The sequence below is a fragment of the Centrocercus urophasianus genome, unplaced genomic scaffold (genome assembly GCF_019232065.1).
Source record: "Centrocercus urophasianus isolate 14NV4802_14NV808 unplaced genomic scaffold, USGS_Curo_1.0 seq_10, whole genome shotgun sequence".
NCBI classification, from domain to species: domain Eukaryota; kingdom Metazoa; phylum Chordata; class Aves; order Galliformes; family Phasianidae; genus Centrocercus; species Centrocercus urophasianus.
The window spans coordinates 51,803,487-51,821,311 of NW_024884142.1; the positions used below are offsets into that span (position 1 = coordinate 51,803,487).

General features: G+C 42.0%; 1 protein-coding gene across 1 annotated transcript in view; it reads left to right on the forward strand.

Moving 5' to 3' along the window:
* Nucleotides 1–305: 305 nt before the first annotated feature.
* The window catches only part of AIG1 (androgen induced 1), a 118,930-nt gene continuing 101,410 nt past the window's right edge, over nt 306–17,825 (forward strand). The window contains exon 1 of the mRNA XM_042818228.1: nt 306–482. Coding sequence (XP_042674162.1) covers nt 342–482 — 141 coding nt within the window. The 5' untranslated portion in view covers nt 306–341. The remainder of the gene's footprint in view (nt 483–17,825) is intronic.

Below are 17,825 nucleotides of genomic sequence, written 5' to 3' on the forward strand. Positions count from 1 at the left end.
TCAGGCCGGCAGCACTCCCCGCCCGGCGCGGCGTCACCTGCGCAGCCCACCTGAGGCAGCCCCGCGCCTCCACCGCTCCTCGGGAGCGGCGCGGCCCCGTCCCGCACGGCCGGGCACTGAGCTCGGGAGCGCGCCTACCCCGCCGCCCGCGCCGCCGCCGCCGCCCGGCCCGGCCCCAACGGGCACCCGCAGCCGCCGCGTCGCGCTCCGCCCCGGCCCGGCTCTGGGAGGCCGTCCCGCCCGGCCCGGCCCGCGGATAGCCGGGCACGCCGGCACTCGCGGAAGTGCAGCGCGCTGGCTGTTAGCCCGCCGCCGCCGAGGCCGCCCCTGCAGCGCGCAACATGGCGCTGGTGCCCTGCCAGGTGCTGCGCGCCGCCATCCTCCTGTCCTATTGCTCCATCCTGTGCAATTACAAGGCCATTGACATGCCCGCGCATCAGACCTATGGAGGCAGCTGGAAATTTCTGACCTTCATAGACCTGGTAAGTGCCCCCGCGGCCCTGCCCCCCTCCTCGGGCTGCCCGCGCGGAGCGGCCCGGCCCGCTGCTTCGCGGCCCCCGGAGGCGGCCCGGCCCGACGGCGGCGCCAGGTGGTGACCTTACGGCGGGGACGTGCTGGGGCTGCGGGGCCGCCTGCGACAGACACTGATAAAGCCGAGGGGCTGCCCCGCGGGGAAGGTGCTGCTGGGGGTTTGGCCTTCGGTGGTGGCCGGCAGCACAGCTGCTGGTCCGCGTGTTCGGCTCCGAGGTGCTGTCAGAAGAAAACACGTCACGTTCCCTTTGGCCCTTCCCCGGCAGGTGTGCATGCGAGAATGATACAGGGCCCCTCGGCTCGCCACTCCGCTCAGCCCGGGTCCCAGACACACGGTGCGCCTACGGAACAAGAGGCGTTTAGTTGCGCTTGCTCATAAGGATCCGCGCCGCACGCGTGTGGCAGACGGCAGCGGGAGCTGCGCGTCCTTCTTGGGGGTTATTTTTGCCCCCATGTCCGCGCCTGTGTGGCCTCGTAGCAGTCTTGCTATTGTGGAAATGGGAGGAGCGGGGGCGGGGGAAGGACAGAGATGGGAGGAGACTCTCCGTGCTTGGTTCAGAAGCTGGATGGCTGCTTGTCCCTTGGAGCTTAATCAAACCTTGTTCTTTTCTGTGAGTCTACAGAGTAATCAAACGAGAAACATTACAGTTCCATAGCTGCAGAAGAGTCTCACAATATCTCCTGTAGAACAAAAACCTCTCTTAGAACTTCATTCCATAGTCAGACATTCTGTGTTGCTACTAGTGCATTAACACCTGTGCACTTCACATCTGGTCAGTAGGCTGAGTGGTGAGTTTGGCAACCCAAATCAGACACTGTTAACCTAGGTGGAATGTGGAAGTCTTGCATCGGAATTAAACTCAGATTCCTTGAGGCCTGTATTTCATTCAGAGAGAAGCAACTACTGTGCTTTGTATTTAGTATAATTTCTGTGTTGGGTGTGAAATGTTGGCTGTGTTCTTGGGCTCCACGTCTCAGCAGTGCTTTTGCTGCTGTTTTAAAAGGGTGTATTAAGACTTGATTCCTGGAAGGCAAACTAATGTCTAAATTTGGCTTTTTTATCCTTCTGGGCTGCTGAACAGTGCTGTCAGTGGTATCAGTTGATAGAAATTAATGGCAAACCCAGTAAGTTAGGGTGGACTTTTGTCCTCATTGACTGTCAAGTTGAACATGTACCAACTAAAGCTCAAAGCCCACAATTTTGGTATGAATCTTCTTCCTCTTAATCTCTGTTCTTCTAGATCCGACAGTTGCTTGAAGATTAAATGTATTAGGGCTGTCATATTGTGAAAATAATGTTTGATGGTACGTGATATTAGTTATTTCTGCAAAGGCCTGCTCTTTGTGTTCATGTTGACTTTTCTGTCAAAGCATATGCATGGTTCAGGATACTTCTGATGTGACTCAAAAAGTCAAGGTGAATGTAAGGTGCCTTCCGAAATGTCTAGAACAGTTAGCAACTACAGCTAGTCATCTCTAGTTATTTTTGTCCCTTAGCTAATAGTTGTCATGTGTTTCTCATAATTAGCAAGTCTTATAGGAGAAAAGCTTATGAGTTCCTCACTGTTTTTGCTTCTTCTGAATAAGAGGGTAGCGGGGAGATATGAAGAAACAAAATATTGTTTGATACTTGAGGAGGACAGGAGGAGGGGTGGTTGGAGGATGTTAGGCACATTTTCAAAATCCTTTGTATTGGCTTTGTGTTGAAAAACTCTTCCATAAGTTTCAGTTTCCTTGACCATGTATAGTGTTCCTTTGTCAGTCCTATTTGAAGGCTGTCTAGACAAAATATCAGCCATGCCAGAGTCTTGGCAGTCTTCCTGCTACAGATTGTACCTCTGCAAGCAGAGATTTCATGTTTGACATCATAGAAACACATAGAAATTCTTTCTATTTCCAGAAACGGTTTACATGTTTTGAGAAAACTGAGGTTTTTAATTGCATCTAAAAAATTATGTGGATTTTTTTCACCTGTCCATTTGTAATGGGACATTCCACTTCAGTCTCAGCACCAGTAGAATCTCAGATACTTAGTAGCTGCCTTTGCAGAGGTTTTGTGTGAAATTATTTACAGTTATCTGCATGTAATGTGCTTTTGAATCTAATTATGAAGAACTAGTAGCTTGGAGTCTAAAACACAAGATAGAGTAAAATACTCTAAATGTATGCATTAATCTGAACAGCACTGATACTGTTTATAGAAGTCGAGCATTAAGATGAAATTGCCTAATACAAAGTTAAAGCCTGTCTCTGTCTGTCCATAATATTTTGGATGTTCATACCTAAATAATATTTTCTTGGATGCTGATATTCCTGCTTAATCTTTCCTGTTCTTGGATTACAGAAGAAAGTCAGTGCTACTGATGGCTTCTTTTAACTGCTGTAGTTCTGGTTACTGATTCAGTTTCTTTGCAGTTGCAACATTCCCTTAAATATATCCCTGTCTATTTCCATATTCTTCTGATTAACGAAGCAATGTACTGGAGTGAAGAATGTATTGAAAGTATGTTTTGTGGTGATGCTGCTCTCTCTTGCTCATAGTGATCATTCCTCTACTTCAGGCTTCCCTGGTGCGTGAAGGTGGTAGATGCTTACCCTGCTTATTCAAAAATGGTCAGGATGTTTGCTTGGTATCAGCAGATTCCAAAACTTCTGAAAAAGGACCAGAATCTTTTCTGTCATTTATAAAACAGAATACAGGTGTGAAGAGGCAAAGAACTGTTGCCGGGTGATTTGTTATTGGGCCCAGCAGATTAAATTACTGAAGTGAGCATTCAGGCTGCTTCAAAATTACACGTTGCTTTCATTTTGCCCCACTGTACAAACCAGGCTGCAAAGTTAGTTCCTGTGAACTAACCCAGGAAAGAATTGGATTCAGGTGCAATGATTCCAAGACAGCTGTCTAAAATCTCTTATAAAGCTGCCTTTGTTAGACTCAGGCTCAATATTTTGTGCCTCAGCAGTAGATTGCTTCCCTGTTCCCTGCACTGTTACCCATGGCTTTGGTGCTGAGCCTCATAGTGGAAGTTGAGGTGAAAAAAATGCCAGTCCAAAGTGACGTTTTGTAACAGTTTTGTCAGCTCATTAACTCTTGCAGGAGTTTTCCCTACTTATCATAGAATTATGAATGGCCTGGGTTGAAAAGAACCACCAATGATTGTTGAGTTTCAACCCCCCTGCTATGTGCAGGGTCTCCAGCCACAAGACCAGGCTGCTCAGAGCCACATCCAGCCTGGCCTTGAATGCATCCAGGGATGGGGCATCCACAGCCTCCTTGGGCAATCTGTATTCCTTCAGTTCTGTAAGTGCTTGAAGCTAAATTAAAGATAAGTGGATCATTATGCTTACACTGCAACCATGCACCTGCATTTATAAATACACACTTGTTAGGGGGCTCCTTTGTGTCAACTTTTGTAAAATGTCAGGATCCTTACTGTTGTGACGATTAAGTTTTTTTTTACTTTTAGTTCTTTTGTTTTTGTTGTGAGAGGAAGCAAGAAATAAACAGATTCTATATTCTGGAACAAAGTGGAACTTTTGGGTACCAGAAGATGGCCACTTACTTTTATTTTATGTGTTTGAATTGTGTGATAATTAGCAGAAAGCTAGCTTATAGTTAGCATAAATATGTATCTCTTTATTAATAAGGGGTTCCTGGTCTAAATAAATTCTAATTTTTATTGTGCAGTTTCTGTGGAAACTTTATTCTTCAAACAAGTGGGTATAAACCAAGACATTACTGCACATCCATAGGCTTGTATTAACAAAATCTGTGTGGGGTCTTTAATCATGAGGGCCCTCTGACAGATTGAACCATGATATAGAGAGACAAAAGACAAGAGGATATTTTTGGAAGCAGACTCAAGTGTTACGTGTTATGATTAATGTCCCTGTTTTGAATAACAGGGTGAATGTTAGGGTGGGCATTCATACCTCTCGATTCAGGGCAGCCAAAGCTGGACAGGAATTAATTTTGCTTGTGTCTGGTCATATACTGTTATTCTTCCTTTGAAAGAAATAGCAAGATGTCTATATACCTACTTTTATACATTGCCTAGCAGATTGAGTCTCTGCAAAACAACTGGTATAAGCTTTACAGTTGGATCATCTTTTGGTGGTACGCATTGCATTTTTCTGTAGTAACTGTAGTTTCATTAAGTTCAATAAGTCATCAGAAGTTAGTCTGTTCTTGCCTTTGGAAAATTTTAGAAGGTTGTGGTATCACCAATAGCACTAGAAACTCGAATTTCCAGATTTGCCGTTTACCTTTTACTTCTTAGTGCATTTGTTATTAAATTATGTGAGGTGAAGTTGTTAGATAAAATAGATAACTGCTTAACAAAACATGGCTAAAATTACAGATGATTTGTGCCCTCCCTGAATATAGTCATGTTAATAGGAAATTAGATGACCAGTAAATGTCAATGGCCAGAAGACTCAGAAGTCAGTCTTTTCCCTGCGTAAAAATCAGAAGTCAGCTTGATTGCAGTCAGGCTGGATACCCATTGCCCAATGTAAAATTAGGCAAATTTGCATCAGCAATAGGTGTGTCGCTTATCTTATGAAATCACAGTGCCTTCATTCATGCCACACTATTACAGTACATAGACTCTTACCACTAATATTAATAAAATACAATGCCATGTGCTTCTCTGATGCTAAACTTGGAAGGCTCAATTGTAGATGGCCTGAAATCATTTCTGAGGTGGAATTTCACAACTTAGGAAGGGTAAGGTTGATTAGCCAGCACAGGGGTAATGGTGCTTGAGGTAAAGGAGAGTTGAGAAAGTAACATTGTTTTTTTTTCTTTGTCATTCACTACCCATATAATCAAATACTTTACACGTTGCGGTATATATTCTCTGTGGTATTATCCTGCATGTATTCACCACATCTGTTAAATATTGTGAATTCCGCTTTATTTAATGCTGTAAACTCTTGCACTTCTTGAGCTGCTACAATTTCTAGTTGATGTCTGGAGATCAAAAGGCAGTTTGTGTTCCTGACTGCCTGGCTGGCTTCTGTTGAATGTTGAGCAAGTTTCTTCACTGACTGTATGGGTTAAACTTATTGCAAATAGAGGACAGAAGCAAAAACATGTTCCACAGTCTATGGAATATAATTATATGACTCTTCCAGGATTTCCTTTGTTGAAATGAATTTCACCTTCTGCTCTTCTCTTTCATCATCGGTGAAGTTACCCTGCTAGTCACCCACCTTTGTCAAGTGTTTTATGGCTTCTGCATGAAAAGATTACAGAAATGTAAAATGCTATTATGTATTACTCCCAGAGGTAATTATCACCATGCCTAAATATCTTGGTGTTTTTACTGTGGCACAGAATACAATCACCAGTATTTATCAGTTTACAGGATTGCTTTTTGAGAAATAACCAGGTGAGACTTCTTAATGGTCCTTGATGTTTCTGAGAGAAAAGACGATGATATGCGTAAGGGAACCTTTTAATAAGTGTGTTTTTTAAAGCCTTATTTTACCCTCAGGCTGTAAACAAGTCAGAGAAACAGTGATGTGTAGTGAGTGCCATTAATGCAGTAATAAAAATATAGTAAGATCACCTTTTCTTATTCATGTTTTCCATTTGCTCTTGGTAGCACTATTACAAATTGAGAGGAATTGGAGCACTGTATCAAAGAGTTCAGTTTTCACATTACATTTGCATGTCTTTATTTTACAATTGGACAGAAGTACGTTTGACATTCAGTTAGGGAATTCTTAGGAATGTTATGTGTGTCTTGAAATATTTATGTTGGCAGCAGGGTTGGCAGGAGAAGGGAGGAGAGTGGAAGAGAGGACAAATTGGGATCACTTACTATGGTGATAGATTTAACTAACGACAGTAATATTATTTTATGACTTGGAGTATGTAAGTGATAGGTAACAGTACTATGTTAACAGTACTATAAAGCAGTGAAAAGTGTATGGTTTTGCCAGAACAGTTCAAATGATGACAACTTCATGCAGTTGGTTTAGAAGGTTTTCTGTTTCCCTTTGAAAAAAATCCTATATACACTGCATGCAGCTGAAAGTTTTTCTTTATAATTTTGTTATAGGAGTAATGATAACTCAGTTACTCTTGAATGGCTCCATATGATGATGTTATTTAATACTTTAAACAATAATTTGAAACAATCTAGCGTTGTAATCTCATGGGATTCATATGCTGAACTCAAAGCTGGGGCTCTGAACTCTACTGATTTCTTGTGAACACAAATCTATAATCAAATATTTAAATAATATGTGCATTTTTTGACATTATATTCATGTTATACTTCTGAGGCTAATGAAACTTACGCAGTAAATAAATTTGAGAGACTGACCTTCTTCAGTCATACTGAAGACCTCCATAACCTATTAAATAATGGTTTAACTGATATAGAAAATAGCAAACTTTTTGTTTTGAGTTAAAAATATAAATCAACTCAAATTCTTCCTGAATCTTTGCAGTTAGGTCTGCCTGAGGTTGTACAAAGAACTGCATGGTGGAAGTTGGTGCAGGTAGTTGTTATTTCCTTAGGCTGCAGAAAATATATGAAATTGATCACTGAATCTACAAGTAGGAAAATGCTCACACGGTAGAAATCTTTTATCGTTGGCGTAATGGGAAATTCTAATGTGTCAATATGCCACCGTGCAACAAAATAATATGAAATTGTTTGCAGTTTTGAACAAAGTGAAATGAAAATATAGTAAAAGCAAGTTGAAAAAATAGGCGGTTTCACAATGTATGAAAGATGGCATAATGTAGATTTATCACAAGAGATTGCCCAGTGTGCAAACAAAGCAATAAAATAGAAATATCTCAGATTCCTTTCATTATGTGCAACAATTTCAGTGTTTCAACTTTCCTTATTTAATAATTGAAGTTGTCAGTGCCTGCCTATCCTAATGAAATTAGAAAACATTTTTCTAATTGTGTTAATTTAATATAAAATCTGATGTTGGGAGGAGCTCAGCACATGCAGAGAATCCATGTCATTTGGAGTTCTAATTGCTAGTGCCATTTACAGTCAGTAAACATGAAAAAGAGCAGTGCCAGTGACAGGCTTGTGTTCTGTCTGCAGAGCTGAAGAATGAAAGAAATACTGCTGTGTAGTAAGTTCACATGATACCAGACGTGAATATAGAAAGGTTTCTTACTTCTTACGAAAGCTTTTTCAACTTTTGCCATATTTATGTGTGTTTATTTGAATAATTACATCTTCTCTGTATCGCGTTTTCAAAAGCTTTGAATTTGTTATAAGTCTTCATAGTGTTACATCCTTTGTTGCATTCTTACGTAAAATGCACCGTTTTTTCAACTCAGTGTAGTGAAATTTACTGCCTCTGAAAAAGGCATGTTCAGCTTTAGTGGATGGAAAAGTTAACAGCGGCGTGAAAGAGAAAAGGAAGAAATAAAAGGAAGAGGAAGTAAAACTTGCAGCCATTTCAGAGAGGATTAAACTAAAGTAAAATAAAATAACTAAATGCATTCCGGTACAGCTTAAAAACAAGTCCCTCTTCCACTATGAACTGGAGTTACGCGCTTTGAGAATTTCCATCAGCAATTTCCCAGTTATCTCAGGGTATTTTACACTCTCTCGGCATACGCTTGGCATTGTTTGTTGTTTTGTGTTTGTTTGCCTTTTCCAACATACGGCAAAATTTATGGATTCTGTTGGCTGGAATCAGATCAAACAAAAGTGAAGTGGTGGGAGAAAATCAAAACCTGATTGTCATTTGTATGAAGGCTCCTTTCTGGCAGCTTAGGTAAGTCCATGCTATTTTCCCTCTCAGGTTTGAAAGAAACATTTGAATGTCTCATGCTGCATGCTCTGAACATCTTGTCTTGCTACTGTTCTTCTAAGAATCTTGTTTACAGTAGGATTTGTCAAACAAATACTTGCCAAAAGTTGCACCTGCATCATAATTTCCGCTGAAATCTGCATGCAGTTGACATAGCTCAGGTATTTTTGCTACAGGTGTCTGTTAGGTTGGCTGTTTCAAGGTGTTTTAGGACTGCTAAGAGGATATCTTAAAACAAAGCTAGTACTACTGTTTTTTTACCAGTGTCTTGATAAAGTAAAACAGAATGTGGAGGAGAGTAGAATGTCAAATCCCTTGCTAATGCCTTGCTAGCTTGTCTTATGAAGCAAACCACAATGGATTAGTTAAGTGAAACGGTTTAAGAGGACTGAAGCTTACCTCCGTAAGAGCTTCTAGACGCTTCAGGCTGTTTAGGTTGGTTGGGTAAGGACTTAGCAAGGAATTTTAGTTTTACTCTGTTAATAAGCTCTTGGCTTATTCTTGGTTTTGAGCAATGCTGTCTGTGTCTATATGTATTTTTAAAACCTAGTCCTTTATGCTCTATTTGCATATATTTTTTTCAGGTGTCTTGAAGGCTTCTGGCTCTGGCAGCACATAAGTAACAAACTGTTATTTATTATTTTTGCTAGTATTATTAGAATTCAAGTAGTTGTGGGTGTTTCACATGCAGAGCGCAGGTGGCATATGCTTCTAAATGTACTTGTTTCAGATGCAAGAGGAAGAAGAAGCTGCTTTTAATGCTACTGTATAAATTTATAAAATGCATGAATGCAAAAGGAGTGTTTTCTCTGTGAAATGCTAAACAAGCATGTGTCTGAAGTGAAGGAAGCATTCATACAGCTGATCTGCAGGCTAGTGTGTCTCTGTGATCCTGAGACGCTGAACTAGGACCCTTGTCTGTTGGGGAGATGCACGTTTTTAGGCCCAACTGACAGTGCAGGTTCAGCTTTGTGAAGGCTGCAAGTAGGAAAAGCAGGAGAGAAAAGGAAAATCACAACACTTTGTATTGGGGTGAACCGGCGAGAGTGTACCATCTGACAAGCCTAGTGTTGCAACAAACTGGTGTTCAGGTATTTGCCTGTATGAGGATAAAATGAGGGAAGATGAGATGTGGAGATGCAAAGTGGCTGGTATTTCTCAGCAAAACCAGCATGTGTTAGCTCCCTCAGACTTCCTCCCTTCCTTGTCCTCGCCTGGTTCTTTCCTCCCACACATCCATACCCACCAGTGCACACAGCCCTCTCACTTGCAACACAGTACCACTTCTCCGTGCAGAACTTACTGGGCTTAGCACACTTCTGCGCACCAGAGAGTGCCTGCAAAACTTTGCCCTTAGCCAGAAGCCATATGCACTGACAGACGCAGAGGTCCCCATTTGCTGTTCACTTAAACTTACAAATTGACGCTCCATGCTATGACAGCTTTTGTGACCTTAGTTTACTTGTTCTAGCTTTGTTCCAAGAGCTGAGAATTTGCATGTGCACACAATTAGCTTCGTTCCTGTACATCCTGGGAGGTGAGTCCTAAGAATGTGTGAGTCATCAAGGAAACCGCGTGGACCTGAAGTACAGCACTGTACTTGTGAACTGGACATTCAGGAGGCTGAAAGGAATTAGGGGTATTTGGTGACAGATATGCACTGGTGTGTATGTTTAACATAATTGTTATTTACTCGTGTGGTACATAATACGAAAATATTAACTTGTGTTTGCAAAAGCTACATTGTGGTCTACTATGTCCACGTGCTGTGAGCATCTGAGAGTAAACTGTCAGTACTGAACACAGTGTAGACAACCAGTTGATAAATGATCCATAGAATGGCTTGAAGGGTTTGAGGCATCAGATTCTGTTAAGTTTTTGAGCGTCAAAAAATTCTAGCTAACAAGGCAGAGCACACATCTTTCAGGTTAGCTGTCTCCTGACCTACCAGGGCTATAAGGGGATATTTCTGTATTTATTAAGAAACTAATGATCGTTTCTAATTCCAACATATGATCATAGAAGATTAGTATTCAAATCTCCTTGACTCAATGCCAGTATAATTTCAGAAGTTAAACACCTCTAAATTTCCAGAGATGATAATCAGTGCAATTAACTCATATGGCATTTCAAGCTAGATTTTGTTTTCTTTTTCTCATGTTTGAGGTAGGAGCTACTGAAATGGTATTGCCAAATTAATTAATTAAAAGCTGTCTTGTTCCCTGTGAAGCATGAAGTTGTGTTAAAATTATAAGATGTATTTTATCTAGACGTATTTTAGAAACGGTTAGAGGGACCTCTTGTTACTTTGGGCATTTGAGCCATTGGGATCTGAGCTTCTTGACTCCAAAATTCAACCAACAACATACAAACAAAATGCGAATGTCTTTGAGGGTGTACAGGGGATGACTTTGTTCATCCACTGATGGCTTTGTGAACAAAAATGCTCCTACTTTTTCCTCTTTCATTTCTGTCCCTTGTCACCCAGTCAGGCTCCTCAGTTTCACTTTGCTGTTGAATATCTCTGTATTTTTTGCCCTTTTTTTTTTTTTTCCTTATAGGAAGGAACAGCCCTTTCCCCATTCTTTCTGTTCTCTTCTTACCTAACTACCACAGCATCCTTGATCTTTCAGTTCTGTATTCTAGTTCCAGCTGCACACCCAGTTGTCTTCCAGCAGCCTGTATTTCCATGTCTAGTGCTTCTGTTCTTATTCCCACAGTACTCATTACAATCTTTTTCCATCAATCACATACACTTTTTCCCCTGTGCATTCCCTGCCTTACTCTGTATTTTCACCTTGTCCATCCCAAATACCCAACCTACTCAGTGTCATTCTCATGTCCTTTTAAAGCACCCTGTATAGGTTCATAACAAGAATCAGTCATCTTTTGCCAGAAAACCTTGATTTCAATCTAGTAATAGCTTTAAAGAAACCACGTTTGGAATCATGTTGTTACATAAGAATTTCAGCTTTGCTTTTTGTTTTTGAACAAGCTTTTAAGCATCCTTGTTACAGGAAAAAAACACTGGTAAGTGTTAAGCATAATGGATCAAGAGCCTAGTGTTTATTTTGGTGTTAAAATTTTGTCACTTTATGGTAGTCTGCCGTGCAAGCTTTTATAATAAATTCCAATTCAGAAACATGTCCTTGATAAAAATTAATGTTTCAATAGAATAATCAAAATGATATAGGGAATTGGCAATCATTATTTATTTAGGCATTTTACATCTTTTTTTTTTTCCATTTATATGTTTTAAATGAACTGCCATTACTGTTGTTAATAGGGAAGACTTCTTTTTTATATGAACGTATATACGTACTTATTCTTTATTTATTTGGGTGTATTGGAAGCGCATGCAGACGCATCTGTTGTGATTCAGAATATGTATATGGGAAAAGAAGGAAATCTGCTTTTCACAGTGTTAACACACCATTCAAACCTGTGTGGAAGAGCACTGCTTGTTAGGGGCTGCTGAACCAGGCAGTCTGATAGAGATGAGCCTGCCGTAGCTCCATGCCCTTCACTCAGTCTACTCAGTAGCAAGGCCAAATATGTGCCTATTGGACACACATAAAAGCTCACATACCTGCCACTGAAATTAACACAAACACACAGTGCTTGGCTCAAGCACCAACAGCATAATGCCGTTTCCATTAACTGTTGATCAGGATGAAGGTATTGGTGGAAAATATATCTGGAGATACAGTGTGAAAGCGTGCAGTGTCTGACCGTGTTCATTCAGCTGACCAAGTGGCTGGCCCTGCCTGCTCAGGTTCCCCAGCTGCTGTTACCTGTGCATGCAAACCTCCAAGGCTGGCAGCCTAACTTCGGTTGTTGGTGCACAGCCCAACTTGCACACTCACTGATATGCACAGGTGCACACTGCAGGTTTCCCAGGGGCTGACATGAAGTGCTCTCATCTGCAGGTACCACATGCTCAGATACACATGCACAAGTGGGTGTTTCTTTGACCCTCAGGTCCCACAGCTTCTCCAGTAGTGGGTTTGCAGTCACTTTGCAGAACATCTCCTCATACTGTTATCCAGCTGAGACTAATAGTTACTTCAGTACTCGTCTTCCGAGCCTCTTCCCTACTCACCTGCCAGTCAGGCTTGGCATTCACAAAGAGCCATGTACTGACCCTCACATAAGACTTTCACTTGCTCCAGCTGCTGATATCATAGAGGCCTGGGCCTCTGTGTCCCAGGGTCTGACTCTGTTTTTTTGTGTGTGTGAACATACACCTTTTATCACATAACCTAGTGATTCTCAGGAGCATGACATTTCCCTGAAAAATGAATGAACTGACTGAAACAATTCCTGCTACTCATAGATGACCTATGTGTTTGACTTCATCAACAAAGTGATTACTTATAGCAGATTTGGGCTTTTATGCCATGATCAGTAAAGTCCATAGGGACCTCAGTATAATATCTTGTAAGTGTAAAATCAGGTCTCTAGAGTCTGTGTTAACAAAAACAAAATTCTGACTGGAACAAGTGATTTAGATTGAAGAATGCTTTTCAAGATGCGTCATCCAAATAGTCAAGTGTTGACTGGAACAAGTAGCCCCAGAGGGTCTGTAACCTGCCTGGCTGGCCTTCTTTCTGTGACCAGCACAGGGATAGGCTGCAGGCTGACAGCATCGTTGTGATGGGAGCAGTTTTGTCTTGATGCCACTCATTGATGAGTCTTTTGCCCCACCGCAGGGCATGCCATTGGAACCAATGCTCATGACAGCCTAGTGAAAAAATGTCATAAAACATCTGATCTTGAATAGGTATTTTGGCATGACTTGTGGCAGCTAATCGGAAGGTATTCTCTCTGTATTATCCACATTTCTTCTCCTTAGTTTGTCTGGGAAGTGATGCTCAGCATCTACACCCTGCTGCATTGTTAGAAATACAAGTTTTTTGCACCTTGCAAGGTAAGACCTTGATGTATTGAACAGGCTTGGGTTTTTTGGGGTGGTTGTTTTTTTTGGTTTTTTTTGGTTGGTTGTTTGGTTGTTTGTTTTTTGAAGTCTCTTCTTCGCACTATAAATTTATAAAACCTGAGTTCATGTGGGAAGAAGTCAATCTCACCATTCCTCATGGTAAAAGACCTCTAGAAAACGTATTTTCTAAAATATGTTTCTGGTATCAGTGCAATTGGCTTAATCAGGTGAAAACAAAACACTTGATTGTTTTCATTAAGATACTTGGTAAAAATTATATTACAATCAAATCAGCATTTGTGGTGAGAAATTGTTATTTGGTAATATTTTGCCAGCTGTATTCACTGAAAACTGTTTAATCTCTTATTTTGTTTGTATATTAGATTACTCCTGATTACAGGGGGTAGTAAATATTTTAAACAAGTAACAAAAACAATAAGAATGTGGTGCAAACAAAGTCAACTTTTGGCCAGTCTTTTCTGGTATTTTGCCTGTTCGGCAGCTCAATGTTACTAAATAGGATTTGACAGACAAAGAAGGGCAGCAATGGGGATACAACTGTTGAAGGAGATATTTGCATAGTGTACCCCTATCAAAGTATTTTTTCAGAGGAGGTCTTCTTGTCTGGGTTGTGGTCCAGACATCTTTGAGCCCTACTTCTGAACCACCCCAGTGTCTGCACCCTTCAGACTGCTGGCCTTGCGTGTATGTTTTCTGCAGGAGTCTTGCGACAGAGAAGATACATCCTTGCTGTTCAGAATTCTTTAGAGTAAACTGACCTTTTAAAAGGACTCTTTTAAGCCAGGTAGATGGGGATTCAGCATTATGAATCAGACCTGGAACAGCCCCATCTTTTATTAATATAATGTCTCTTGATTTACTGCAGGAAGCCACTGAAATGATTAAGTGTACCAGAAGTCTGCATAAAATGCCTGGGTGACCTCCAAAGCACTATAAGAAGTATCAAAGAAAAATTTTAAAACCTGAATGATCAAGTTATAGAAATTAAAGCCGTATCTCAGCTTGTGGGAAATGCTGTTAAAATAGAGCCAGAGAGTGGCTGCAGAGTGGCAGAAGAGCAAGGCCACAGCTCTTCCATGGCATCTCTAACGAGCAAGTGTGCTACACAGAAAGTATCTTTCTGTTGGAGTTTGTTTTGCAGTGCTTTAGTGATATTCCAAAAAGAAAGCATAGGTAAATAATATACAGATGAAGAGTGCCAATTCTAAATAATCATCCTTGTCCATTCACTTTATATATACTTATTTCCATACAAAGTCTTTATTTCTTCATGGCCATAGAAGCTGTGCACATGCAGATAGAGGTATTGTGGTTTCTCTTTAGGACAAAATTAATAAACCCTGCTACAAAGTGTATTGCTAAGAGGAGAATTGCTTTGTGGTGCCATTTTATATCTCAAAACACTCAAGAAGTGCTGGCTAAGCTTCACAGTGTCTCTCTGCAGAGAGATATCAAATTGGCTGGATGTATAGTCATTAAAATCCTTGTGGTATTATCTTAGGTGTATAATCTGAATTGTAAAATCTCTCTAATGTCACATGGTTCAGGAGGTGCTCTGTGGTGATTGCTCCTTTTGGTCTTCGGGGTTTTTGCAGGATGGGTTGGAGTTGCTGTTACAACTAGCTGTTCAGGCAGCGCTGATAATCAGTGTCCAGATAATCACACCTCACCTCCAGTCGGCCTTGTCACACCCACTGACTCACTGCTGCTCCTGCTGATCACAGATGGGAAGGTTTTTGGGTTTTTTTTCATAGAATCATAAATTGGCCTGGGTTGAAAAGGACCACAAATGATCATCTAGTTTCAGTGCCCCCTGCTATGTGCAGGGTCATCAAGCACCAGACCAGGCTGCCCAGAGCCACATCCAGCCTGGCCTTGAATGCCTCCAGGGATGGGGCATCAAAACCTGCTTGGGCAACCTGTTCCAGTGCGTCATCAACCTCTGGGTGAACAACTTCCTCCTAATATCTAACCTAATCCTCCCCCTCTCAGTTTAAGACCATTCCCCCTTGTCCTATCACTTTCCACCCTTGTAAACAGCTGTTCCCCCTCCTGTTTACATGCTCCCTTCAAGTACAGGAAGACCACAATGAGATCTTTGCAGAGCCTTCTCTTCTCCAAGCTAAACAATTCCAGTTCCCTCAGCCTTTTTTCATAGGAGAGGTACTCCAGCCCTGTGATCATCTCAGTGGCCCTCCTCTGGACCCTCTCCAGGAGCCCCATGTCCTTGCTGTACTTGGTCTTCAGGCCTGGATGGTGGTGGGATTCGTGGGGGACAGGGTCACTGCTATTAGGTATGAGTGAAGGACTGCACTCCACTACCTGTTGGCAGAGCAGTAGCAACCTGACTCTACTCTGATTCTTGTTTTGGCCTCAGCTTCTCTGCTCTCTGAGATAAGACCCAAATCCTTCCTTGGCCTCCTCCCTTGTCAGTGTTGCAAAAGGTTGCAGTGTTGCAGTCCTCGACTTGCTGCAGAGCAAGAGATGGGAGAGACGGGGTGCTTGTTTGCATGGTGGAACCAGGGTAGTATATTTGACAGCATAGGAAGGAGTATGCTCTCGCCAGGCTGCTGAAGAGGAAGAGCTGAAGAGAGGCAAGTGCTGAAATGACAGAATGGAAGCACAGAGTGGGTGGTTATGCAGAGAGCATCAGGGATAGCTGCAGCACAGAGCTGACCTTCAGGAGGAGGCCCCAGGCCTGAGGACTGGCCTCTGTATATGCCAAGTTCAGGGCATCCTCAAAGTTAGCAGCAGCCATAGGGGTCATTGCCATATTTCTGGGCAGAAAGGGGTATACGTGCACTGTGTGGCATGTGCAGCGTAAATCAAGAAATTCTGGGTGATGTTGAATCTGCTGAGTATATACTGTGAGGTTACTCCCTGTGTGAGCAGTAGGTGTTTATTCAGAAGCATCAGACATTCAGCAGCCTGGACAGCATCACGAATCCTCGCATTTTGCCTGGAGACAACTTTTAGCTGGAAAGGGGGAAAATGAATGCATAGTGGGTCTAACCGAGGCAGTTAGCATGAAGGTTTACATGGGGGCTTCCGCCCACCTGACCTACTTTGTGGAGCACCAGCGGCAGCTTCTCTTCTGAAGTAAACAGCATGATACCGTCCATGCATGTTTGAGTAGGATGTGTATTTCTTTTGGCTGCAAGAGAGGAAGGTACAGTTGTCAAGCCCAGATGGAGGCTTTGAAATATGCATGATCGTGGCAGCTGTGTGTGGGAAGAATGACTTGAAGTGTGTTGAGGAGGAGGAGGCTTGTTTACTGTGTTACTGTCTTCATGGAGCTGCAGATCTGAATGGAGGGAGAAATATGAGGGACGCGTTTCATCACCCTGGTTTATTGCTTTACTTGTCCTGGACAATTTTTTCTTGAATATTACTATTCATTATTTGTTTAAAAATTTGTATGAGGTCGGGGAGTTACAGTGGAGGAGACTGCAAAAAATGTGTTGTGAATATTTCTTCTGTCCCCAAGCCTCATGACTAATGGCCCTGTTTTCCTATACCAGGCCCTTGCATGTGAAGGTTTCTTCTTGAAAGCAGGGCTGAGACTGTTGTATGCATTCTGCAGAGAGGAACGTACATTTCTGGTTGTCTTTTTGATTTTGTACATGCCCATATTTATCAGTGTATTTTGTGGCACGCAGCTATGTAACGCTTGAGCCTATGTGTGAGATGCATTTGTGTACAGGGGCCCTGCTGCACTGCCACTGCAGTTCCGCAGCAGTGCTGCTGGCATGTAGGCTGAGGGGCCATGCAGTGTAGCTCACCTGGGGGAATGGAGGGCAGTTGTGGGTGGACCAGGGAGTCCTCCCAGCCATGCAGTGCCTACACAGTCTGCCAGTTGGTTCCCAGGTGTCCGTGCTCATGCAAGAGGAGAGTAGGGTTGGGTTAGGTACACTTCTGTCCCTGCTCATGAACACAGCCACCGCTGCAGCCTTTGAGAGATCCTAGGAGCAGGGATCCTGCTTTCACAGCTGGTGAGAGGATTGCCTAGTTTGAGGAAAAAAAGCAATGCCAGCTGTGCCCAAAGGTTTTGAGAGATAAAGGCAGAAGACTGCTAACTGTTTTTGCAATTATGTAAGAAAGAAAGGAGAACAAAGGCCCAATAAAAAGTAGTGGGCTGGCATGCTGAAGTGGAATGTGCGTTGAGTTAATTCACAAACTCTGGGGTTTTTTAGCTTTTTTTTAATTTATGTTTTCTGTTTACAATTTTTGATCATCTCATTAATTAACACCTTTCTTTGGGGACAGTAAGGATTTATGGCTTACTCTATTTCTTAAAAGGATTTTTTCCAAGCACATTTTATAATGAGTACATTTTTTGCGTTCCCATCCCAGAGCATGAAATTAATCTTTTCTGAATAATTTCCAAGTATCTCCTTCAGCTGGGTGGCCTAAAAAGGTCTTTGACTTAATTAAAGAAAATCGATCTAAAAAAGAAAGATGCAAAATCATGTTCTGGAATATATTACAATATCAAAAAGGATCAAGTGAACCCTAGCAACAAGTTTTAGAA